This window comes from Camelus bactrianus, chromosome 1 (genome assembly GCF_048773025.1).
Source record: "Camelus bactrianus isolate YW-2024 breed Bactrian camel chromosome 1, ASM4877302v1, whole genome shotgun sequence".
Lineage (NCBI taxonomy): Eukaryota > Metazoa > Chordata > Mammalia > Artiodactyla > Camelidae > Camelus > Camelus bactrianus.
In genome coordinates this window covers 104,736,427-104,762,998 of record NC_133539.1, presented here as the reverse complement: position 1 = coordinate 104,762,998, position 26,572 = coordinate 104,736,427, and the positions used below count along the sequence as shown (strand labels likewise).

The following is a 26,572-nucleotide window of genomic DNA, read 5'->3' as shown; positions in this document are numbered from 1 at the left end:
TTTCTCCTTCAGCTCGGGGTCTGAAAACGCAGTCCAGACAGAGGTGTTAGCAAGAGCAGTCCCCATCACTCTTACAGTCTTAACAGCCTTCGCATGTCTTCAGCCCGCAGCTACCACGCATGCAAGGACAAACAGCGGCTGTCAGTTCTCCCCCGGCCTGTAGGAGCAGCCAGCCCCTGCCCGGCCTGGGGGCTAGGTGCAGGGAGGAAGGTGCCCCACAGCTCAGTGTTTAGGGAGTAAAAGAGGTGCTTCCTGAGGCAGCCTCACCTCCTCTCCAAGGCCCTCCAGCATCCCACAGTGCCCACTTCCCCTTGTCCTGCAAGAATCCCTACCAGACCCACTATTCAAATTCATATCCAATCACTGGTTGTTTTTTCTTTCTTGAGTGATAGTACCACATAGTGGTTTAGAGCAGAGCTTCTCAGCTTTAATCTTGTTAGGATGCAGATTCTGCTTCAGGAGGTTGGGGTGGGGTCGGGGATTCTAGTTTCTAGCAGAGGCTGCTGCTGACTGACGGCTCACACTTTGCTCAGCGAGGCTTTCCAGCCTGGCTCTAGACAAACTCACTGTGTGACCTTGGGCAAGTTACTTAACCCCTCTGAGCCTCCATGGATCTGGAAAATGAGAAGAATAATAGTACTGTCTCCAAGAGTTGTTGGGAGAACGGAATAAGGCACTGCATGCAAAGTTCTTAGCCCAGCAAGTGGCACAAAGTGGGTGAGAGAGGGCGCTACTCACATAATGGGGGTCAGTGGTGATGGCAGGATGACGAAGTGGGAGCCTTCAAAGTGCACATTTCCCTGGGGAGACATTTCAGAGATGTCGAAAAGCACGCCTTTTCGGCTTAGCACTGCCTGGAACCAAGGCCAACCAATTCCACACCTCCAAACGGAAGGACTGGGAGCAAATGAACACCTCTTGGACAGAAGGAGCGGTTGGAGGTGCAGAGACCTGTGTGCACATAAGGGGTGGACCAGCGCCAGCCGCCGGGCTCTCCACATCCCTGCGTGCCATTTCCATGCAGAAGGCATCCGCGGGCATTTCAGGAAAACAAGCCCCTATTAAACAGCATGGAGCTCGTGGGGAAACGTGGCTTTGGGGAGATTCCATAGGTCTCCAGCCGTGTTGTGTGTGGCCTGCCTCACCCGTTTAAATGTCTTTAGGTAGATGAGATTCTTGTTTGTTTGTTGTCTAAAATGGTCATTGGTTACACGTGATGAGAAGCACTCTTCAAAATATTAAAGGGATTCACAGGTCACAGCCGCTGTGCCTGGTATTAGCGGAGGATTTGGGGACTGGGGTGGGGAGGTGGGAGCCGTGTGGGGAGTGGGGTGTGGAGGGGTGGGAGCTGGCCTGGGCGGGCCAACCCGGGTGGGAAAAGGAGGGGAAGGAGGGGTGAGCAACGGAAGTGGGGTGCCAGAATGGAGCCTAGTGCGAGGAGACAACAGTGAGGAAACCCGTGTGTTTGGAGAAGCAGGGATTACGAGTTGGGTGAGATGGTTGTGTTTGTTTCCTATTGTTACTTTACAAGTTGCCACACACTCCATAGCGTCAAACAACACATATTTATTATCTTGCGGTTTGGAGATTATCTTATAGGAGTCTGAAATCGGGGCTGAAATCAAGGTGTTGGAAGGGTTGTGCTCTTTCGGAAAGCTCTAGGGGAGAATGGGTTTCCTTGCCCTTCCCAGCTGCTGGAGGCTGACCTCATTCCTTGGCTCACAGGCCCTTCCTCTGCCTTTAAAGTCAGCGGTCACAGCACGCAGACCTCCACTTCATCCTGAAAGCTCTGACTCTCCTACCTCCCTTAACTTACTACAAGGACCCTGGAGATTACATTAGGTTTATCTAGATAACCCAGGCCAATTTCTCATCTCAAAACCCTTCATTTAATCACCTCTGAAAAGTCCCTTTGCAGTGGAAAGTAACACAGTCACAGATCTCAGGGCTTAGGGTTTAGACATCCATAGGGGCCGGTATTCTGCCTACATTTTGGGGGTGACTTAAATGTGTCTGTCTCCCAGGATTTTGTGGGGAATGCAATTTATTAAGGAAGTTCCTTAAAAAGAAAACAAAAAGTTCATCCAAGAGTTTGGGACAGAGGGAAAAAGACCTTTTCGTGACCCAGCTATATTAGGAGGTTTGGAAGGAGAATGTCCCCCTCACACAAAGACTGAGGGCCCAGGGTCATACGTGGCATCGGGTAGAGTTGCTTTTATCCGGGATCTCCAAGGGAGAGCCACAGGAGAGGCAAGGCAGCCTGCAGGCCGCGAGGACCTGGGAGAGCCTGCTGCCCTCAGTCTTCTCTCCCTCTCTTCAGCCCCCTCCCCTTACCAGAGAGTTGCAAAACCTCCCTTAGACCCTTAGTGTAGAAATCTCTCCTGCATGTTTCTCCTTTACTCTCACCCTGTACCACATGCACAGCTCTTCTGATCCCAGGTGTGTTGTTTTTTTTGTTTGTTTTTTCATCTTTCCACACCAAGCAATTTTCTCCAACACCAGCTGGGTGTCCGACAATTCAGTTCAATTCTGATGCTAACTGGAGTTAGCACAGACCCCGGAGATTAGGGGCTCCGTCGCATGAGACTGCCCCCACTTCAGATGCCAGTCACAAGTCGTAGGTCCCCAGGTCGCCCACCGCTTCTGTCCAGCTCGGCCACACATCGGAGGTTCCCACGGCCCCCTCCTTGGATTTGATCATTTGCTGGGACAGCTCACAGAATTCAGGGGAACACTTACTCAGGTTTACCAGTTTATTATGTAATAAAATACACAAATAAAGGATACAGACGAGCAGCCAGATGAAGAGATACGTAGGGCGAGGTCCAGAGTGGCCCACACGGGAGCTTCTGTCTTCGTGGAACTGGGGTGTTACCCTCCAAGTACACAGAAGTGTTCCCCAACCCAGAAGTTCCCTGAACCCCATTCTACTGGGATTTTTATGACGGTTTCACCACACAGGCATGATAGATCCTTAACTCTATCTCCAGTCCCTCTCCCCTCTCTCCTACCTGGAGAACGGTGGGTAGGACTAAAGTTCCAAGCCTCCAGTGGTGGCTTGGCCTTTCTGGTGACTGGCGCTCATCCAGGAGCCCACTTTCCTCATTTCTATCACACAGCAGATTCCAAGGGGTTTATGAGCTTGGGGTCAGATGCTTCTACCACTCAGGAGATTGACTCAGGGTCTTGGGAGCTCTGTGTCAGGAATTGGGGTCAAAGGCTAAATGTTAGAACAAAAGATTCTCCTAGCACCCCTATTTACAAAAAATTTAAGGTCAGGAACCAGAGGTTAAGCCCAATCTTATATATATATATTTATTATTATTATGTAATATATTATGTTATGTTATATAATACATACTATACACCATATTATATATTATATAATATGGCATATGATATATACATAGGTTTCTTACTATCGTATATTATAGTTATATTATATAATTAAATTATATATTTGTATTATATAATGTTATATGTATTATATTTTATATTATGTAATATTATATTATATATTTTATATCATATATAGTATGTTATATATATTATATATACACACATATGTTTCTTATTATCTCACATTCAGGCATAAGAATAAATGCTCTAGGAAGTGATCTTAAGGCTGAGCATCTTCCCGCTTCTGCCAGATTGCTGGAGAGGGAGCCTCAGAGACCTGGCCCAGCAGAGCCAAGGCTCCGGCTCACCAGCAGGACCTCAGCCTCTTCCACACGAGGCAGGGTGCCTAGCACATGGCAGGCTGCATGCATATTGATTGAATAGATGAATGAATGAATGGATGAATTAATGACTACAGTGTACATACCTTTTAGTGGGATTAAATTATTTAATTAGGCATTCCCCTTTTATGTACACTCCCTGAACAGCTATAACCTCTCACAGCTCACCATTATTATACAGGATTCAAAGAATCTTCTTTCCTCATACAAAAAACCAGTGGTGACCTGTATAGCCACTTGCTGTTGCTGTCCTGGTGGGTGACAGGATGGAATGCTGTGAAGGCCTTCTGTCCCTCACCGTGCACTTTGGGAACATGGTAGGAAAGCTGTTATGGGTTGATTTGGGTCCCACCAAAGCAGACGGTAAAGTCCTAACCTCCAATACCTCAGAATGTGACCTTATTTGCAAATAAGGTTGTTGCAAATGGAATTAGTTGAGATGAGGTCATACTGGAGTAGGGTGGCCTCTAAGCCAATATGACTGGTGTCCTTATAAGAAGACAGCCATGTGAAGACAGGGGATTGGGAGGATGCGTCTGTGAGCCCAGGAGTGCCCATGGCTTCCTAAACTCAGAGGCATGGAGCCAATTCTCCCTTGGAACCCTAAGAAGGACCAACCCCACGGACACCTTGGTCTCAGACTTCTAGCCTGCAGAACTGTGAGGCCAATAGTTCTTACTGTTTTAGGCCACTAGTGGGCGGTCCTTCCGCGCAGCATCCCTAGCAGCCTAACACAAAGGCCAATGTGGAGTCGGGGACTTAGGCCCTCCCAGTTTTGTTAGAAGGCTTTGTCAAACTTTGGCTTCGAACAATGTAGCTTGGATGGAAGTCAGGATGAATGAGCCACACTTCTCTCAGCTAATGTGGAGGCCCTGTTGGATTTTCTGACAGCTACAATCAGACTGAAGCTTGGACCTAGCAGGTGCTTTGCACTTGGAAATCCACGCCAAGTAACTAACCTGGGTGTAGAGCTGGTCAGCGCACCGGCCTTCTCTCAAGAGCGAGGGAAGGTTGGTGCCGGCAGGTTTTTATGCTTGTTTGGGTGTTTCGGGGGCAGGGCAGGGGGTCTGGGGAGGGAGAAGAGGTACTGCTGGATCTGTTCCCAAAGCTTTGTAGGGACCAAAACCCAGAAAACTCCCCAGGGCCAATCTCCCTGACTGGCTGGGCTTAAGATCTTGGAGGTGCTAATGGATTTAAAACCATAACTGTTCCCTAAAGATTTCTACAAATTCTCCCAAGCTGAATGGACTGACTGTTCAAACAAAGTACCCAATTTCTTTTCATGGAATTCCAGGCAGAGGCAACCTGTTCACATGCCTTCCCTGGAGGCCCCTGTGATATGCAAATCAGCCTGTCTCTCCCCAGAAATCTCTGCGGGAGAGTGGGATGGGGAGGACCAAGTGATCCCCGTGTGGCTAGGTTGGGGGCAACCATGGGATGCGTGTGGCCAAAGCCCGCTGATAGCCTTTCATTATAATCAGGCACTGCGAATGCCACCAGAGCAAGGTCAGTGTGGGGAGCCCGCGTGGCGGAGGGTCTGTGCCGAGACCCAGCCGCTCCATGTGGAAGGCACACTCGTCTCAGCTGCACCGCTGACACTCAGCAGGCGGGCACGTGGTGGAAGGCAAGACAGGTTAGCCACATAGAGCCTTGTTTATGGAGCCAGTACCTGTGGGTTCTGGTCATCGTAGGTTTTGTCCAGCAAGTCCCAGTGCAGCAGAACGAGATTATTCAAGACTTTATTAGGTCAAGAGAGTGAGAGGGAGCCGGAGACCGCCTCCCCGAGCTCCTCCAGAGCTCTTGTATTTATTGAGAATAGTCAAACAAAGAGTCAAAGTGAAATATGTCACTGAAATGAGTAAGGGGCATGGTATACGTGCAGGGATGCAGGTCAGCAGTTTCAGTTCGTGAAAAACAGGAACATTATAATCTTAATTTATACTTAGAGAGAAGGTTACAATATTGATAGTACAGATGGTTATTTTAAACCTCAAACAATCATGAGCAAGGTTACAGTGTTCCGAATAATTGATAATGAAAACCCAGACCACCACAGAGTCTCCATACAATGATCAGAAATCGTCTAAGCATGTGAAGCAGCCCAGCTGTCCCCAGCTAAGGGCTAAGTCACAGTCTTCTGTGAGCAGGAGCAGCCTACACAATCCACCTGCGCCTGATGAGCGAAGCATGTCCTGCCGGTTAGGGCAGCGGACGAGTTATGGTTTTATATAAGCACAAGCAGCGAGTCTATGACCTCGAACTAAGCAAAGCGAGCAAAGCATATCTCTGCTTTTTACAGCAAGGAGACAGTTCGTAGCAGATTCCTGCTAGCAAAGCAGCTTCAAGGCAACTGAGCTCAGTTCCATAGATAAGGTGGTGACTGGAATTGAGAGTTTTGTGTCTTATGCTCTTAGACGTTTTTCTTTGAAGTAGCAGTATAATGACAAATATAGAAAGCATTGGTTTTGATTATACATTTCTTACGTGTTTACATAAAGGTGAGAATACACAAAGGTGAGAATATGATTTGGTAAAAGCAATCACTACAATATCAAAGTTTGTTAACCCAAGTTGCTGCTCCCACAACACCTGAGGACAACCCTGCGAGATTTGAGATGCAAGACACGCTGGCATATGCTGTGTGTTTGGAGATGGAAACACTTAACCACTTCCATCCGTGGTCAGCTCAATTTTCCAAAGAGGGCCAAACTTATTATTTGAATCATTCAAGGGCGATTTATTCACCAGCACCAAGATATAGGTCAACTAAATTATAATTCTACTTCTCTAAAGATACCCACTGAGGTTCCACCTTTTCTTTTTTAAACTTGCAAGGGGGAGTCAGACTGTGTATTTACAGATAGCCAGCCTCAATAAGAATTTTGGTAGAATAGTGGTAGAATGAAAAATTAATTTTCTTCAAATACACGAAGAGTTAGCTGCGTCTCGGCAGCCTGTATATTAGGGTCCTCTTCAAAGAGCCTACGATCCTCATCTTTGCCGAGAGATAACATCCAAAAGCACGAGGAAACAGGAGTTCTTGCTCCAGCCCTGCGATTAACAGGCTGTTTCACCTTGAACGAGTCCCCGGTGCTCTCTGGACCCGAAGGCTGGTCCCTGAAGGGGACCCTCCCACCCACTCTTCTGCAACTGCCCCCAATGTCAGCCTCCCTGAGGCTGGAGAGAGTGATGTGGGACAGCTCACAGCTATTTATCTGCTGATAAGTAGCAAGAGGAGAAATTAAGCAGAGAAAGAAACATTTTTGCCCCAAAGTACTCCCTCCCTCCATTCCTCCTGCCAATCCTTGCTTCTCCTGCCGAGTCCCTAAGAGACTGAGAGCCCCTTTGGGAGACACCTCCCTCCTTCTGTCTATGTCTCCTCTGCCTGAAGGCAGGGGGCTGAGGGCTCCCTAGATTGTGGCCTGTCTTCCTTGAATCTTCACCACCTGTCTCTCCTTCGCACATCCCTCCTTACAGTGCTCTCTGGGCCGCCAGGTCATGTAAGTGCATTCCTCACCTTCTCTTTGGAAAGGTTGCTGGGCACTTGGTACCCAGGATTTGGTACCCATAGGTCATGGCTGAAAGGTTGTATGCCTAGTACCAGAGGAAGAGGACTCAGGGGAGAGCAGACAGGGCTTTGTAGAGCATGACAGCTGTTCACCCATCCATCCCTACTTTGACTTACGCAGTCCGCATTTACCAAGAACCTACGGTGCACATGGAGACACCTGTGGTCCTTGCCCTCACGGATCTCAGAATCAAGGGCTGGCCTGACCAACAGGCATAGCCACCAGCCATCTGTGATGGTGGAGTGCTTGAAACATGGCTTGTCTGAACTGAAATATGCTCTTAGTACAACATACACAATGAATGCCAAAGGCTTAGTAAGAAAGGTAGAACATAAAATATCTTACTAAGTTTTAATATTGAGTACATGTTGCAATGATGAATGGATATATCTGATTAAACAGAGCCTATTATTAAAGTTCATTCTCTTTTTTCTCTTTTAGTTTTTTAATGCAGCTACTAGAAAATGTGGAATGACAGATGTGCCTTGAATGTTGAGGGGGACTTGGGAGGGTGGAGGAGGGCGGGGATGCTGTGGGCTGGCACAGAGTAGCCCAGGTCGTGGGGTGGGGGGCAAGGCAGCACAAGGACTTTTGGGCACGTCCTGGACCGAGTGCGGGGAGGGCAGAGAGCTCATGCCAGGAGCAGTGGAAGCAGCTGAGGGTAATGAGGGGCAGGCAAACACCAATAGTGACACCTACTTTTTTTAAGGCGCTGTTCCAAGTGTTTTATATGTACTAAGTCACATAAGCGAGGTACTTACTCATGAAGTGGTTACTATTGCTATCATTTCTGTTTTATAGACGAAGACCCTGAGGCACACAGAGGGCATGTGACTTGCCTGTCGCCCTGTGCTCTCACATAGCCAGAAAGCGGTCCAATCAGCCTGGCTGCAGAGCCTTGGCCTTGAACTTGCTGTAACCCCTCTTGAGGTGGGGCTGACTAGTGGGCACTTGGTGAAGAATGGGCATCCCCACGGATTTGGGGCAGCATAGAGCCCAGAGTGAGGAGACAAGGAGGCTAATCTGGGGGCAAGGAGTTTGGGGCAACCCGAGGATGTGTTGGGGGAAGGGCAGAGATGGACGCTTCCACAGCGGCTGCTTCGCCAGGTTCTCTGGCCACCGCGGCACACGCCCTCTCCTCCCGCTCTGAGCCCCAGCCACAGGGCCACTGCCTGTGCCGCTCCCTCTGCCTTGATGTCCTTATCCCCACGGGCCCCCTCACCTGCCCCCTTTCCTTCACCATCAAGTCCAATCTCCATGACCAGGCAAACCTCCCAGTTATGGGCTCATATTGAAATGGAACAAAACCCAGACCCTATGGGGCCTCTCCAGCACAGACACCCCAACCCCTCACTGCCATGCCCTCCACCTGCCTTCTGTCTGTAGAAAAACTTGAGTCGAAGAAGAAGTTTAATCAGAGAAATAAGAAGATACAGAAACAAAGGGAAACGATCAAACAAAAAACAATGATAGTAGTTTAGTCATTAAACAAAGTCAAGGACCTTTAGTTCCTCCTCACTGGCTATAGATACTATTCTGAGCCTTTGAGCCGTCTTGTAGATACTGAAACCCCCAGCAGGTGGAAGAACTTAACTACATGAGACGAGACCACAGCCATGACATAATCTGCCACAATTCTAAGAACTGGCCTCAGAGAGAAGGAACAAACCGACCCTGGAACTGAAGATTAACTGCACTGAACCAAGATTAACCAAGATGATGCTGATCAGACACCACGTGGCTAACTTCAAGATGACGGTCAGAGTTGACTGTGCCATTCTGCGTGGAGCCCCCTCCCTCCACCTGTACATCCCTGAAACTCCCCTTTAAAGGCTCTTGGCCCTGATTGTCAGGGGAGAGGGAATTGGCCTTTGGACAGGAGTCTGCCCTCCCCCTACCCACTCTGGATGCCAGCCTCTGGAATAAAGCAAAATTTCTTTTCTACCTACACATGCCTCTCTTTGTACTGGCTTTTGAGCAGCCAGCTGGCCCCAAGTTCCAGCAACAATATGGCATCTTGTAAGTCCCCTTCGTGGGATTTCTCTCAGATATAATGCTGCATTTATTTATGTGAGCATTTCCTTTTCCTAGGGAAGGAACTGTGTCTATTTTTGCTCACTTTATACACTCCACACCTAGCATCATGCCTGACCCATAATTACTATCAATAAATTTCCATGGAATAAATAATCAAATCTTCCTGTGACACAAGTGTTCTGTGCATTGCACAGATGAAGAAACTGGCACTCAGCAAGTCTAAGAAACTTGCTGCAGGTCCCAGTCCAGGTAAGAGGGCAGAGCAGAAACTTCCCCTGAGCTGGCTCACCGCAAAGCCGCTGCCTCCCACTGGGACTGCTAGGAGGTGCGATGTCCCCAGGATGGACGTTGAAGCCAGAGGCCAGTGGGAAGCCTCACAAAAGGCATGGGCCCTTTTCTGGCCAGGATCTTACTTGGACTCACCCATATCTGATGACCTCCACCCTCCTTCCTTCACCCCATAAGGCTCCCATCTTCTATCCAGAATCCTCCATGTCCGCTGGACCTTCTCAACTCTTCCTCTTGGACTGCCAGCCTGGAGAGGTCCCCAGAATTTCAAGGATTTGACCCAGATACGGCCTCATCCCCACCAGCCTGCTGCAGTTTCCAGAGCTGGATTTATGTCCCCCTTTTCTAGAGGAACCGTTCCCACTGTTGCTGGCCTTCACTGTCATCATTCATTCATTCCTTCATTCATTCTTTCATTCAGTCTGTAAATGCTAATTGTGAAGTGGCCATCCTTTCCCTTATATTGAACCTTGAGAAACTCGAAGTCTTCCGTGGGAAGGGGTCACACTCACAGGACAGGCCTCTAACCACCTCAAGCTCCTCCTAAAGTGACTCGCTTTCAAGACAGCTCCTTTTTTGAGCCGAGCGATATGCTCGGTCTTTGGGCAGTTGACTGTGATCAGGGGAAGAACCCCAGAGGAGAAATTGTCTCTTTCCTAATTGTCAAATGGAAGACATGTGCTTCCCAGCCTGTGAAAATATGAAACTCGCTCTGGACACGGGTGCTTACAACCTACAACAAGCAGGCCGTGCCTCCAAGGCTCCAGTCTGCACCCCTGGGTCCCTGACAGATGTCAGCTGTTCAGGAAATTCAGGAGGAAGTTATCTGCAGATGAATTCCATGTCACGTCCTGAAAGCAAAAAAAAAAAAAAAAAAAAATGGGGAGGAGAGAAAAAGCTTAAGGGCTTTTTGTTTTGGGGGCACAAGGGAATCCTAGTACTCAAGGCAGGGTGCTAGAGGGACGTGTGATCAGAGGAGGGGGAGCTTCAGGAGAGGCGGGGGGGGACGTGGGGGTGGGGTGAGGCAATGGCATATGGTGGACAGTGGGAAGGCACTGGAAATCTTCCTGTTTTATTCACTCTCATGTTCCCAATAACCAGGAAATGTCTGGGGCATAGTGGGCACTCCATCAACATGTGTTGAATGAACTGAATGAATCTCACAGCATGTGTCATCTGAGATTTTTTTGTTCCAAGTGATGTTCATAGGTGCCGTACAAGAAAACAAAATAAACGCGGTCAGAAATTTTGACAACCTGGCTCTTCTCTCCCCACATCAGCATATTAAGTTCTCTGAGTGAGAGGTTTTCAGACTTCACTTGTCCAAATCACCTGGAGGGCCTGTTAAAACACAGGCTGCCAGGTCCCACTCCCAGTTTCTGTTCAGTGAGTCTGGGGTGGAGCCCGAGAATCTGCATGTCTAACAAGTTCCCAAGTGCCTTAGCTCAGGCTGCTGTAACAAAATACCGTAGACCTGCCGTCTCAACAACAGGTGCTTATTTTCTCACAGTTCTGGAGGCTAGGAAGCCCAAGATCAAGGTGCCTGCAGATCTGGTCCTGGCGAAGGCCCACTGCCCAGGCTGCAGGTGGCTGCCCTCTCCCTGTGTCTTCTCAGGGCAGAGAGAAAAGGAGGGGGCTCTGGTCTTTCTCCGTTTTCTAATAAGGACACTAATCCTACCGTGGGGGCCCCACCCTCATGACCTCATCTAAACCTAATTATCTCCTAGAGGTGTCTCCTGCAAACGCCATCACATCAGGGGTTAGGCCTTCCACGTGTGATTCTCGAGGGGATACAGACATTCCGTTTATAACACTCGGTGATGCTGATGCTATTGGTCCAGGGACTGCACGTGGAGAAGCGCTGCTCTGAGTCATCCTGCTAAGAGAATCTGTTTTACTGTGTGAAATGAGGCTTTGCCAAAGCATTCTTGTTCCTGGACGCCATTTTTCATGGTACCTTTTGCAGGACAGCATTCTAGAAAGTTCAGTTGGGAAGAAATCTAAGGAGGATAATTTTCCCCAGTGATGGTTAATGAGGGGCCGCATCTCCGCTGGCTGGTCCCACCCCTCTTCCTCACTCCTGTGCAGTCCCCACTTCATTGAGAACAGGTTTTCCTGCCCTAATCGCTAGCTCCTGTGTCAGCCCCCAAATCTGCAGAATTTGAAGATCAGCCCCAGGCTGGGCTTTGGCCTGGACAGACTTTTTCATACATGAAAATGAGATTGTCAGGAAGTCCTAGAAGTTAAGTGATCTTCCCAGGGTGTCATGCAGGAGTGCGGTGGCAACGAATAAACCAGCTGGTCCAGTAAGCTAATTCCGAAGGCAAAAACCATATAGCATGGTGCCAGGGTACCAGGCAGATCATCAGTGCATAATAAAGGTGTGTTTCTCTTCCCACGGATGAGTTTAAATCTTAAATACAAGCAATTCTCTCTTTTTTTTAATTTTTTATTGAAGCGTAGTTGATATATAATGTTAGTTTCAGGTAGAGAGCAAAGTGATTCAGTTATACATATGCATATATATATTTTTTTCCCTTCTCAGATTCTTTTCTATTATATGTTATTACAGGAAATTGAATATAGCTCCCTGTGCTACAGTAGGTCCTTGCTGTGTATCTATTTTATATATAGTAACTTGTGTCTGATAATCCCCAACCCCTACTTTATACCTCCCCACGCTTTCCCCTTTGGTAACCATAGGGGAATCTTAAAAAAAAAAAAAAAAAAAAGGTACCAATTCTATATACAAACCAAAAGCAGACCCACAGACATAGAAAACCAACTATGGTTAGCAATTCTTGATTTACACTCTCCAAGCACAAAAGGCAAGGACGGTTTTCCAGGCTGGTTTGGAGGATCTGCCCAAATGTTCCTCAACCAAATTGCAAAAAGGGGGTGGTCCCTCTGACACAGGCTGCCTTTCATGTTCCCTGCTCCCCTGTGCTGCGCTCCCTGACTCAGCAATCGCTTTCTGACAGAAGGCCCAGCGGGTGCTTTCTGAGCTGTCATAACCACCTTCCGCGGAAAACACACCATGCTTCTCCCGGCCAGTTCAGAAGTGCCGACGACCGCCCGGGGAGATCTTAAACAGATGTGCAAATAAGACTGGCATCTTTGCTTGTGGCATGAGGTGGATTTTGGCCCTAACCAAAACTTCTCTTTCAAACGTTCTGAAACAGTGGCCTGAGGCCAAAGGGCCTATGCAAGTCCGCGGCATGACCCTGATTTGCATGGTTTTAACCTTCCTGGTTCAATAGCTCTGGATTTCAGGGAACAAAGTTGTTTTGACCTACCCTCCAAATATGTCCTGTGGGCCAGGGGCTTATGTAGGTCTCTGTATCCACTGTTACCTGAATTTAACACGTGAGAAAGCTGTTGAAGTAAAGAATGGCTTTCTAGAACAGAAGGCACTAAAGTAAGACTCCTTAGCATGGGGTACGAACGTCTCAGGATCCCAGCCTCCCTTCTCCAGCCTCACCTCTGGCCACGCACGTCTGACCAGACATTGGTTGGAATATACACCCTTCCATCGTGCATGGAACCCATCTCTCTCAGTAGCTGCTTTATCAGATTTTTCATTTTGCTCTAACCTCATCTCTCTTCCAATTCACTAACTCTCTTGTCAGTTCTCTTGGTTTATTTTTATTTTATGTCTTTTACGTCTGGAATTTCTAGTTGGTTCTTTGTCAAACTTGCCTTCCCCTACCCCCTCCAGTTGCTCCCTTTCCTCTCGTTCCTGGAATGCGGGTTCAATCGTATGTCTTGTCTGCTTTTCCTCACACACGCAAAGGATGGTTTCCTCTTCCTTTCGTAAGTTTTCACGCTGAGCTCGCCTCTGGCAGGGATTGTCCTGCTCGTGCCCCGGGCTGTGGGCACATCTTTGTCCAGAGGTTTGGAGTATGTCTTTGCTGAAGGCCGATGCCATTTTAAGATAGCGTCTGAGTTTGGATTTCCACCCCATGTGGGCTGTGGACTTGGAGCCCATGCATGTGCTCAGAGCAGGCTTAGGGATGTAACACCTCAGGGGACACTTGCTCCAGAGTGGCCGGCTGGCTTCCTCCCTGCATTCCTAGGTCAATGGCGGCAGGGGTCCCAGGGCCCAGGCTTCAAATAGTCCCAGGCTTTATGCAGACATGCCAGCTCGAGTTTTCTCTGAGTCATTCCTCCCATGGGCTTTGAAACCACAGCTGATAGGCTGGGCCTTTCTAGCTCTCTTACTTTTGTTCTGTTTTGTGATTGTTTTTATGCAGCATCTCAATGTCTTTGGAAAAGGAAAGGAGTTTCCATATCTGCTCAGGCTGAAAATCTGCTCTAAGCATCGTAGATGCTTTGTTTTATCTTGAGTCACACAATAACCCTATGATGCAGATTCTATGACTGTCTTCACTCTACAAATGAAGGCGTTAAGGTTTAGGGGGCTTTAATTATTTTTACCAAAGTCCAGAATATGAGTTCCCAGAAATTCCTAAAGCAGGTGTGACCACCCAAGCCATGACCTAGGCTCCGCTTGCATGGACGCCCTCCGCCCCCGCCTTGGCTGCCCTGCCCACTGCCTTCTGTGGCCATCTCAGCCCCAGGGCAGCCCCTCCCTGTCCGACCCACACTCATACCGGGGCTTTCTCACCCTTCCCCTGATACACTGGAAACTCTCCCCTGCTGAAATGTTTTCCATCTTACAATAACCTGTCCCAGACACATTTCTCAGTCTTTCCCTTCTCTGGTCCATATTGTAACATTGTGAGTAGGAGTGAGGGGAGAGTGGATGAGAGCAGCAGCATTGCATCATCAGGACGTGGCTGTAACTTAGCTGGAGGGATGGAAAGGGGGAGCAAGTCTAAAGCGATGCCTTGTGTCCCGGCTTGGACAGCAAGCAGATCGGAGGAGGGAGCATTTGCTGAGGCAGGAAACACAGGCAAGGGAACAAGTGAGGCAGGAGCTGGGGGGCATAGAGCTCAATCCTGGACGTGATGAGTTTGAAGTGTCTGTAGAACACTTAGTGGGCCATTCAGGAGCCATCTGATCTGTGAAGCCATCACTCAGGAGACCAGTGTCTGCTCAGGATCCTGATTTGGCAGTGAGCGTGTGACTCTGAGCCACTGGTTGTGTGTGGGATGGAAAGACAAGAGGCCTAGCGTGGACGCTCACCATGGGGAGTAGGGGGTGGTGCACCTAACTCCCAGTATAAACTCCTTGAGATTAGCAACCACAGTATCTCTTTCCCTTTTCTAGAGGTGCCTAAGACAGAACTGGCCCTCCTGCTTTACAGGGTTGCAGTGAGGACTAAACAGTATAAGGAATAGGAAAAGCTGCTTTAAAATTGAGAAGCATTTTTCATGACGGGTGGTTGCTATAGCTACCACCCTCCTCCGGCCCCCAAATGCCCATACCTCATGCTGCCCACAGAAGAAAGGCTATCCAAGCCCTCAGGCCTCTGGACCTCCATTCCAAACTATCCTCACAGCCTCATCTCCCTCTCCTCACCTTCCCCAAACCACCATGGCCCCTCCCAGTGCGGTGTCTTTTTTCCTTCCCTCCTCCCAGTGCAATCAGACACCCTGCCCCCCTCCACCGCATCACCTGGCACAGGTCTGTGGGCGTGAGTCACAACCTGCTATGAGCCTTTCTGTTGATTCTGTGTCTGGACTGGAAGCTCCACGAGGACAGATGCTTTCTTTCGTTCACAAAACAGGGTGTGCATTTGGTACATGTCTGTAGCAGTGAGTGAATGAGGGACTCTCCGTTTGCCCCAAACCTAGGACCTTCCTTGGCCATGAAAAGGACAGATGAATGAAAGAATAAAAGGTTTCAACTCCATTTGCCTGAAATGTTTTCCTTGCTACCCATTCCTAATGAACTCTTAACAGTTCTACCCACCCAAAATATCTGCTTCTCCCATCCAAAGTCAGCTCCCCACTCCCTGGGAGCTCACAGTGCTTTGCGCCTGGTCTGTAAGACTTACCTCAGTTCCCAGTGCATTCAAGTCTTCTACATTGATACCTAACCCCTCCCCCAACCACACTTTGGATTGAAAATCTTGAAGGCAAAGCACATATCTGATAGTTCTTCATCCTGTGCAGCTCCCAGCATGCTCCCTAGTACGTTGGTTCGTAGGTAAATGTATGTCACACTGCATAACTGCGTTCAAAAATGTCCTGGGAATACCAGCTCAGAACATTCAGGGCGGCCCTCTACAGGACATCTGGACCAACTCGTGGGCAGCCTGATCTTCTCCTGTACCCTCGTAGGAGGCTTCCCTAGCTCCTGACTCCCTCACCAGCCTGCTCCCAACTCAGACCTCCTTGGCATTGTCCCTGCTCCCAACCCTCCTTCAACATTAGTCCCTAGGCCTCTGTCTCTGATTCACTCGCCAACCAAATGGCAGCTGTGGCAGCCCCGTTGGGAACACACCTGCAGGTTTCCAGAGGGCAAAGCATCTTCAGTCCAGCTGAGGCCTTGGGCATCATCTCTGGGGTAGCATTGGATATGCCTGATGCCAGCTGGGCGCCCCAGTGATTCACCAACGGCCAGGAATTAAAGTTCCTCTCTCTCCCCAGAAAAGGTCACTTTGCCTAATTTCCTTCCTTCATTGTGGAGCCATTGCCTTGACACATTTATTTTTGCTGCCTCCTGGCTTGATCATTTCTCAGTTACAGTTTGTCCCCGCATTTGTAGCCAAGGGCTACTGCGGGGCTCTTCCTGGCCATAGACCCACATTTATGAAACCCTAATTAGGCATTTCCTTCAGCTTCTTCATAGATTACTGGGTGTGAGAAATCTGCAGGCTTAAGCCTAGTCTCGGCTGAAAGCCGGTTTGGATGCCCTGGTAAAGCTCTCTGGGGAAGCTCCCCATCTTTCCCACCTCTGAGTCAGCCCAGGCTGCTCCCCACTCCCAGAAGGCCCTGCCTTCTGACCTCGGAAAATGTACACCTTACCATCTTTTGTGACCCATATTAAAATAGGCAAAATGTATTCCCCTTTCAAATTGCCAGGATTTTCTTTTTCTTTTCTTTTCTTTTCTTTCCTTTTTTTTTTTTAATACTCAATGTAGTAAGGGTACAGGGCGCAAGCACTCTCCCACTCTGCAGGCAGGGGTATAAATAAGAACAAACTATTGCAGGAAAAAATTTGACAAAATGTGTCAGGAGCCTTCAAAATACCTCCAACCTTTGACCCGATAATTCCACTCTAGGAATCTCTTCCTAGGATACAATCAGAAATGCAGATAAATATTTATGCAAAAAGAAATTCATCACAGTGTCAGTTACAATTGTTGGTGCACAATTAGTGCCTGGTAATAATTAATTATAATATACAGTATAGTATAGTGTATCCATATTGTACAGCCATCTACAGTGAAGTTGGTAAAGGCATTTGAATTCTGATATTAAGTGAAACAAGCAGACTTTTAAGTCGTATGTACAATGTAATCCAAATAGACCTTTCCCAGCTGTAGTCTCACAGGATGTTTATTAGTGATGCTGTAAATAGAAAAATTCCATTTTCCAAAAATGTTGAAAAGTTCTTATAGGCATATACTTTGAGGCTGCCGGAAGCCTTGGATATGCTTGGGATGAAATGGGAAATCGAAAAACAGGAACAAAAACCAAGGCTTAGTGTTCAGTGTCACTGTTTTTGTGCGGGACATCACAAGGGCTGCTGTCTGTGGAGCAGGCTTCAGGAAAGCTGGGGGCTGGGGGGGAGGATGCTCCAGGAAAGACTGTAACGTTGACAGGGGTTGCTGCTTCTGCTGAGTTATGGACTGATTTTACTTCTTCCTTGGAACTGTCTCGTACTGTCCAAAAATGCTGTAAGTGTTGTGAAAGAAAGCAAAACAGAGGACCATCCGGCTTTGGCAGACATGGAGGGCTGGAGAGTCGGCCAGCACATGGAGTCAGCCTGGCAGTCAGGCCCGAGAGGACGGCCCCTGGAAGGGTGGGGATGGTGGTCTGGACGGGGGAGCCCCTGGTGCTGCTTAGTTGACTCTCATGCTCTGTCTATGTTTCAAAAGACCTAGGGTGTGAACAGGGTCACGGCACTGTCACCCGCTCCCTCTCCATCCTGGGACCGGCCAGAGGTTTCCTGATATCTCAGAGAATATCCCCGGATTGTTCTGACTGGCCATCCCTGATTAGAAACCCCTAGTCCAGGGTGCACTGGGGCTCCTTAGATTGGATGCTTCCCCATTCAAAACTCTCCTTAGTTCCCACTCTTCTCCTTAGTGACCCCTGGACTCTGTCTCCAGCTCTTCCTTTATTCCACACCTACACCCCTGGCCAGCCTCACCTGGGTCACAGACCCATCCCAAGAGCCAGCACCCAGCCCAGCATCCAGTCTCAGGCATCGAGCAAGAAGGGGTGTAAGTCAGGTTAGGGCCTCTAGTGAGATGTAACAGGCACTGAGCTGTCCACTCAGAGGAGTGTAACTGGATTCTGGAGACATTTGCCTTGACCCCTCCTGCTTACCTTCCAAGGGCCCCTAAAGTATTCATCAGGCTTTATCAGGTTAATGGGCTGCAAAAGGAGCAATTTTCTGAGACATGAGACAGGACAATATAAAAAGAACATTAAGGGGAAAAAATCTTACTCCAAAATGAAAGGGAAAAGCTCATTTAGCATCCCCGTTGGTGTTACCTATTCATGAGAATCAGCACATTGAATCCTGAGTGGGCTGTTGGGAGGGCTCTGATGTCCTCACCTGGGGGTCACCTGCATGCAGAACTCATCTGTCTCCGCTGCCACACAGGGCGGGGGCAGTGGAGACCAGAGGACACCGATGAGAGACATGTCCGATGTGGATGCCGCAGGGTGCAGTGGGATTTGAGGGAGGGGGAGTCTGGAGGAGAGAGTGTCTCACGTGACATCCAAGACACTTGCTTAGGGGATCGGAGAGAGGGGGCGCTGTTCTCCAGCCTTGCCACCTTTTATGTTTCCCATCTCCTCTCCCAAGATGTACCATATTGGCTTCTATTTTGGATAATGCCATGGGAGTTCAGTATCTTGAGGTCAGAAATTGTGACTTTATCCTGGCCCCAATGTCTCCATCCATTAAGGTTAGATTTTAGTTCCCAGGTCCAAGACTAGTAATCTTAGGTGCAAAGTTGTGAGGGAACACGTGTGTAACAGTGCTCTTCACTGAGTCCAGCCAGGAGGACCCATTTGTGGTCCTCGTCTGCCTCCCCAGGGACTCCAAGGAGGGATGAAGATGAGTCCTCTTGGGATGACTGTGTCTCTCAGAATTGCTTTGGCTTGAGTTGAAGGGAGCTTGAGACCACAGCAGGTCCTGGGACAAGCTTAATATAGAGACAAAAGAACTGGGGGTTCCTACTCTTCTGAACCTCATCATTCTTCCCCTTCCCATCTTCATGCTTTCCCTCTTACTCCCTTCTAACTCCATCTTTTTTTCATCTTTCCCTTTTGCTTCTTTCTCTTTCCTTTCCTCCTCCTCTTCTTTGTCTTCATCATTTCTACTTTCAAACTAGCATCTTTCTTTTCATAGCTCCATCTCTCCCCAAACTTAGAGAAAGCATTTCAATTTAACTGTTTCTCTATTAAAGAACTAAGAAAAGTTTCCTACAGAGCAAATTTAAGCTGACATTCCCACCTGTCCACCAAGCACTTGCCAGCCTAGACAGCTGGTAATTATGGGACCAAGATAATCTGCCCTTAGTCAAATATTTGCCTAATGATCGGATTCTCAGGTGTTCCTCTACCCGCTGGTTTGCCCCATCATGTTTCATGTGAGCTGCTATAACCTCAGTGCCCATCAACCATTGTGTTCATTGAGTTCTTTGCAATAAAAACTGTTGACCCCCAAATGTCTCCTCCCTTTCATAATTAGAAAAGTCTGTTTGGTATTTCATTGCCTATTCAATTTTAAGTATTGCTTCTCTTTCTTTTCACTAGATTTGTGACAAAGAATGGCATTACTATGTCATCAATGTGGAGTTTCCTGTGGTTACCTTATACATGGATGGAGCAACATATGAACCATACCTGGTGACCAACGATTGGCCCATTCATCCATCTCACATAGCCATGCAACTGACGGTCGGCGCTTGTTGGCAAGGTAACCCTAAGTCACACCCTTCTCCCTGGCCCATCTGTGGACAGTCCATGAAAGGGACTGACAGAGAAAAGGGCAAAGCAATTCGTACAGAATCAGCCAAGAAAATCTGCTAGCCCTTAGTAATAAAACAAGACATGGAAACAAGGACTAATCCAGGCACTAAGCTTGCATAATAGTTACGCACTTGGCTGGAGACCAGATTTTTATTTTAGATCAACATGAGCAATTTCACGTTTATCTCTGAGTTGCTAATGCCTTTTATTGTTCTGGGACCTTATTTAACTTATGTAGCTGATCACTCACACTGGTCAGGAGCCAAAGATCTCCTTTTATCCCCAACAAATTGTTCAGAACCCCAACCCTCTGTTCCGGGAGCTCACAAAAATGTGAGCTATGGAGGGTGGATTGTCCATAGGCGCCAGGCCATAGGAGGCCACTCTCAAATTTGGCTCAGCTCTGAGCCCCTTCCCTGCTCCTCAGGGACAGAGGCTCCTCATTGCCTTTTCACTCGAAGGCTTCTGCTCCCATCTCATTTCCTCTGCTGCTGCTTCTCCTCCAGTCCCCAGACCCAGACTAATGACCTCTTTGGAAACAGGAAAACAAGCTCTCTGTGTATGCATATAACCTTTCTGTTCCCCCACTCAGATCTGTTGGCATCTTTGTTTTTGCTCCCCTAATGGCTGGGGTGCTTTGAAGTACCAAGGAGAGAGCAGAGGGGAAGTAAAATGCTCCCCAAATAAGCAGATTCACACTTTGAGATGACCCAACCTTGTGTTGATGGATTCCTTGGAAGTTAGTAAGATCTGTGACCTTGACCTTTCACCATAGGGAGCTGAGGGAAGAGGTAGGCTAGAAGAATATGCCTGCAAAGGACCAGCAGACTGAAGGGTAAACTAGGGGAGACACGGACCCCTCTGGGTTGGGACAAAGAAAGCGTTCTGGGCAGCTCCATGCAAGAGAAGATGGAAAGGAGTGCCTATAGTGCAGCCGTGGGAGCACTGGGGACGCAGAACCCAGGAAGAAAATAAAGCAGTTGTGGGGCAACAGAAGAGAGTGTATTTTTGAGCAGAAGTCACCTACATGAAATCTGACGTATGTCACACAATATTAAAAGGTTTATCAAACATTTCAGTAGAACTTGATGAGTTTCCTCAGTATTGCAGAATTCTTCAGGATATCAGGAAAGGAAGACTGTGTCATCTGATGAGAGTCTATGAAACTAATTAGTGTAGCAAGGCACAGACTCCAAGGCTCCACAGGAATCATTAATCACCGAACACAGCTGTGCAAGAGTGAAGGCCCTCTCGTGTGGCTCAGTGCCCCAGCTGGACACCACAGCCAGCCTGTAGCTATTTGAAATATAGCTTGAATACTGCCTGTGAGATAAGGAGTCCCTAGTCCTGATCTCACCATGAACATTACCATGACTCTTTCCTAGAGACTCTCAGAGATCACCTCTAGATCCCTGTCACCCCAGTCGGCAATGGAAAACTGCCCCCAACTCTAGAAGGCCAGCTGGAACCACTGTTTTCCAGTTACATGCCAACTGGGTAGAACAGTCCCACCAAAATAAAAAGTGATTTTAGAAGAATCAAATTGATCTATTTGAATAGTTAGAATAGGCTAGTTTGTGCTGCAGTGACAATCAAGCCCCATATCTCAGTTACTTCAAAGAATTCTCACTTCATATTCAGTACAAAAAATGGGGGCTCCTCTCTGCTCTTCCCAAGAAGACAGAGCAGCCACATTGCTGGATACTGAGGAAGAAGGAAACAAAAATGTGATGGATGGTGCCCGAGCCCTTAAAGCTTCCACCTACAAGTGACACCAATCATCTCTACTCACATTTTATTGTCCAAAGCAAGTCATATGGGCACACCTAACTCCAACAAGACCAGGAAGTGAAATCTACCATGCATCTGGGAAAAAAACTGAAAACGACTGTGTAAACAACATTGATGAACACCATGGTCTATCCACTTAGTCAACAATATTTGCTTGACTGCCCTTTCCACATCAAAAATGCAACCACACTTCTGTAAATGAGGCAACCCAAAAGTCCCACCTGTTACTGGCTCCAAGCCCAGTGTACCTGTTCCCTGAATGATTCCTGAGGCTCTCTTCATCAGGCTTGAGATGCACAGGAGGCTCTCTGTCAGGCCCAGATGTGGCTCCACTTGATCTGGAAACCTGTACCCTAACAGGAAGAAGTATTTGCTACCACCACAACCATCATCCTCTCCATACATATGTGCACACACACACACACACACACACACACACACACACACACACAGTGGAATGAGGCAGAATAAGCAAAAAGTATTTCTACTAGGTAAAAGGAAGAATTAGAGAAACACAACAATCTTTGGTTCACAGCAACCCTGAAATCCCTCTGGGCAGATGCTATAAGGCCCCCTACCCTAGGGTGGGGGGGCCTCTTTGTGGCCCTTGATGCCGTTCTCTGGGGGGGTGTCTCCTTCTCCAGTATCCCCCTAAGCCACAACTGAAGATGGCCTTGTCACTTTATAAATAGAAGCTCTAATATTATATATGATTACAATGTATTAAAAAGAAATTCCACAAAAATGCTTTTTAAACTAAAGCATATATTTATTTTAAAAGAGTGTGGGAGAAAGAATGGCTACTGGGGAGTTCGAGTGTTTCTGTCCTCTTCCAAGACAGATGCTAGGACCACTCTTTACTGGAGTAGAGTGTGGTCACATAACTTGCTTCAACAATTAAATGTGAGTGGAAGTTCTTCATATCATTTCCTGGAGAGAACTTTAAGAGCCAGTGTTGCAAGGAGGCCCTTTACATCCATGGGGTAAAAAAGCACTAGTGGTCCCAACTAGTAGAAAAGAAACAGACTCTGAGAGGTGAGGTAGCCCACCCAAGGTCTCCCAGTCAGATCTGCCCAACCCCAGCTCTTCAAAGCCTGTTCTCCTTCCACTGTGCCTCACTGCCCCTACTGCCAGTTAGTTGGTCATCTTGTCAATGTGATTATGTGTTTGGGAAAAGGCAGGAGCTGATGTGTATTGAAACAAACATTATAAACCCTTTACCTTCTGAGATATCTGACAAGTCTGGAATCAAAATACCACACAAACTCTGCACCCCACTGGTGAATTTTCAGCATAGGAGAAAATCCTTTACAAATCTTTTAAATTGGGCTTTCTGGGATGAGTAAGAGTTCACTAGGAAGATAAGGAAGGCAACAGCGTATGGCATGGCAGAGAAGCGTGACATAGGCATGCTCGGGGTGCCCCATTGCTGGAAGGTACTTGGACCAGTGGAAAGAGTGGGGAGGAGGCTGAGAAAAGGAGTTGACACCAGACCATAGGATGCCATGCTGCCTTGTCAGGAGCTTGGAGTCTCCTGAATATTTACATCCTCCCTGGAGCCATGTTTTTGTCTTGGAAGGACAGATCAGAAGGCCTTTCAGTCGAACATGGTGCTGTGAAATTGATGGTCTACAGTGCAGCCCTCCTCTCAGTATGTTTCTAAACACGCCAAAGTCCACTTGTATACATATTATAAGCCCGCTGTGTGAACCTCTAATTGCCTTTGGGCCTGTAATGGCAGGGAGTTTTGGAGGTTGGCAAGGGAACTCGTTCCCATTTGTGAAATTTCCAATTGCGGTTTAACAATGGGGATAGAAAATGATGTGACGGCAGCTGCTTGCTGGGAACTGGCTCCAGCACTGTTGCTGGGCAGTGCTCTGCAGCCCCAGTTAGCCTACCGTGTCCACTTAGTGAATCTGAAAGCCAAAGTAATCAGTGGAATTTCATTTTCATTGGTATTTTTTTCCAGTAATTAAAAGAAGAATATTGAGACTTCATTTACACATAAGAAACGTTGCCAGTACTGCCTAGAGCAGGCAAGTATCTTCGTTCTAGAGAACAGCTGAAGTCAGGATGGACCTTGCATCTCAAAAGAGTCCTCCTTCCTTTATGTGACCGATGCACACCGCCTTGCCATCACCTCTGTGCTCAGTGGCAATGTTCTCAGGGTGGAATCAGACCCTCTCTCATGGCCAAGCTCAGTCTGTGCTGACTCAAACTGCTACCTTTAGACAAAGACCAGGTCCTTTGTCTCTCTCTGGGTCATGCCATGGGATAAGATCATTTAAAAGCCTAATTAATTTGTCCTTTTCCTTAGAGTTCCTACTCATCCATTTCTAACAAAAAAACCTCAAGTTCCACTCATATATGATAAAAAATTATACACTCACATCTTTGCCCCTGGACCTCTACACGGGGCCCAGCTTACCCAGGGCCTGTAACCCAGCTGTTGTGGAAGTGAGTCAGGAAGGCTGCTGATGGTGGCAGACCAGGGCCCTAGGATGTGCCCGGGACTTCAGGGAGATGCCCCAGCAGATGACACACCAGGACACCTCTCCCCCAACACTATAATCAGGGCAGCTCTGTTTTACCTATTTCATATGCTATCGGGGCAAGAGTTGGCTAAACATGTTTGAAGAAGCATGAGATACTCACCCAAGAAGGAGCTGCCCTGCTCCCTGCCTGAGCCTCACCTGCTCTTGGTGGAGCTTGTCACAGGCTTCCTTACCTGGCTCCGTCTCCAGCGACTGCCTCATCCCTGCCTCTGCTGGGGACTCTCCTCTGGTGCTCTGGACCTTGGCCTTGCCAGAGTGTGCAGCCTCGCCTGCTCCTGGCAGTGGCGTCCGCCTGGTCTTGGGAGAAGGAGGGCTTTCTACCCTAGCTCCTGGTCTCGCTCAGTCCTACCCTCTACTTACCATATAAAGCTGCAGCAAGTTGAGAAGGGGATGGTTCTAAAAATTAGAACCCATTAAGGGACAGACACAGAACCCCCATTTGTGGCTTTTGAGAGGATCCAAAGCAAAGAATAGGAATGGTCAAAAAAAAAAAAAAAAGAATAGAAAAGCAGAAATAAGCCTGAGGGTTACAGGAATCAACAGCATCTGATCCTCAGACAGAGGGAAACTGAAATCACATGTGGTCCTGAGATCTGCTGTACTTTTTCAGGTCATTTTTTTTTTTTTTTTGCCAGACATTAAATTAGTGCAGAGACTTGGAGTACGTGCCTTCACTTAATAAGCTTGGTCTAATTTAGTATAAATTCTCTTAATAAAGTCTGTGTTGAAATTATTCTGCATCCCTGGGGTCTCTGCTGCTGAGAGAAGCAGGCACGTGCTAGTGTAGTCTGCCTTCTATGCGAGTGGTGTTCCCCAAGGAGACTTCATGAAGCTCAGTCCCACGGGATGCCTCTCCCACCGTCAGGCCAAGGTCAAGTTCGGGAAGCCGCATAAAGCATCCTCACAGCACCACACTGGAGAGTCACAGTGCACATTCACTTATTAAAAGCTCTCAAAAGCCCACCAAGAAAGCAGTCAGTTTGGCGTTCCTTAACTCATTTCTCAATCTTATTTCACTATAGAACTCACTCGTTGTGAAACAGTGTTCCTGGGGCAGTGTTTGGGAAACCTCTCATTGGAGTTATGAATGCAGGCCTCCATCCCCGACTAGGGCATGAGTTTGCAGAAGGCAAAGACTATCTGCTCTCAAAGAGTCTCCTCCCCTCCTCTCCCATCCCCCCTACTCTGTGTCCCAGAGAAGGTCAATAATTAATGTTTGTTGAATTATATCCCATTTTTGAATCTGTCTGGACAAAGGCATATATGGTTCATGATCTGACACAGGGTGTCTCTTAGCATTATCTGTATTAAAGAATCCAGAAAAGATGATTCTAAGCCCTGGTGTTAATTTAACATGAGGATATATTGGTTTAAAGACAACACAGATGAAATCAGCTTTAAGATTCACTGATTTATATGTGAAAACACAATATAACTGAATTATAATTTTAATTTTGAATTTTATTCTGAAAATTATATTCATTATAAAATTTGAGAAGGGTCTTAGAGCAAAAACAGTATCATTTTAGTTTCTCTGAGGGATATACCGGGGAAAGAAAAAAAAAGAAAGAGGCCACTGAAGAAAGAGACAGAGCAAACTCACATGACGTCATCCCATCTCAGATCTCCTTGGTTCTTGCTGTCACCAGAACTAGCTGCCAGTTTTGAGTTCCTGTGCTGGGCTCTGGCTTGTCTTCTCTTTAACAACCCTGCGGAATGGGTGTGATTATCATCCCCATTTTGCAGATGAGGAAACTGAGACTCAGAGAAGATAGGTGTCTTGGTAAGGGTCACCGAGACCCCTGATGTGCCCCCAGGTCTGTGCCACCCAGAGCCCTCAACCTTGATGACACTGATACACTACCTCTGCTTCTAGAGACATGTAAAGCCAGATGGCCTTTCACAGCCAATAAAAAAGACCAGAGGATTCTGGAATCTGGGGTCAAATCATTTGCCCAAATTCCCGGGGCATTTTTCTCACTGATCAGACAAAATCATGCTGAGGCCAAAGATAACCACCAGCCTGCTGAGCATCATGGTTTAACGGGAGGGCTGAGTTTGGAGTCAGAGGAGAATTCCAGACCCTTGCTGCTGCTGCTTATCTGCTCTGGGTCTTTGAAGACAGTGTCAGGGGAGAGTGTAGCTCAGTGGTAGAGTGCATGCTTAGCAGGCACAAGGTCCTGGGTTCAAGCCCCATTACCTCCTCTAAGTAAATAAACCTAATTACCTCCCCCACTCAAAAAAGAATGAAGACAGTGTCTTGCCTCTGTTCTCCTGGAGAATGGAGGGGCCGTTCTGGGTGACATATGAAGGCCCTTCTAGCTTGATGAATTTCAGTCCCCAACTCCAGAGTACTGACTTTTGGGGTCATCCCATCAGTCATATGTTTTGCTCACTTAGAACATGCCATGTAAACATCTTTAGGAAAAGCTGGAGAGATAAATATGTAAAAACTGAAGGGTAGAGGTAGC

General features: G+C 47.7%; 1 protein-coding gene across 3 annotated transcripts in view; it reads left to right on the top strand.

Moving 5' to 3' along the window:
* The window catches only part of CLSTN2 (calsyntenin 2), a 592,872-nt gene that overhangs the window by 528,978 nt on the left and 37,322 nt on the right, over positions 1–26,572 (top strand). For all 3 annotated transcript variants that reach the window (XM_074370543.1, XM_074370548.1, XM_010952311.3), the window contains exon 9: positions 19,540–19,702. In XM_074370543.1, coding sequence (XP_074226644.1) covers positions 19,540–19,702 — 163 coding nt within the window. The remainder of the gene's footprint in view (positions 1–19,539; positions 19,703–26,572) is intronic.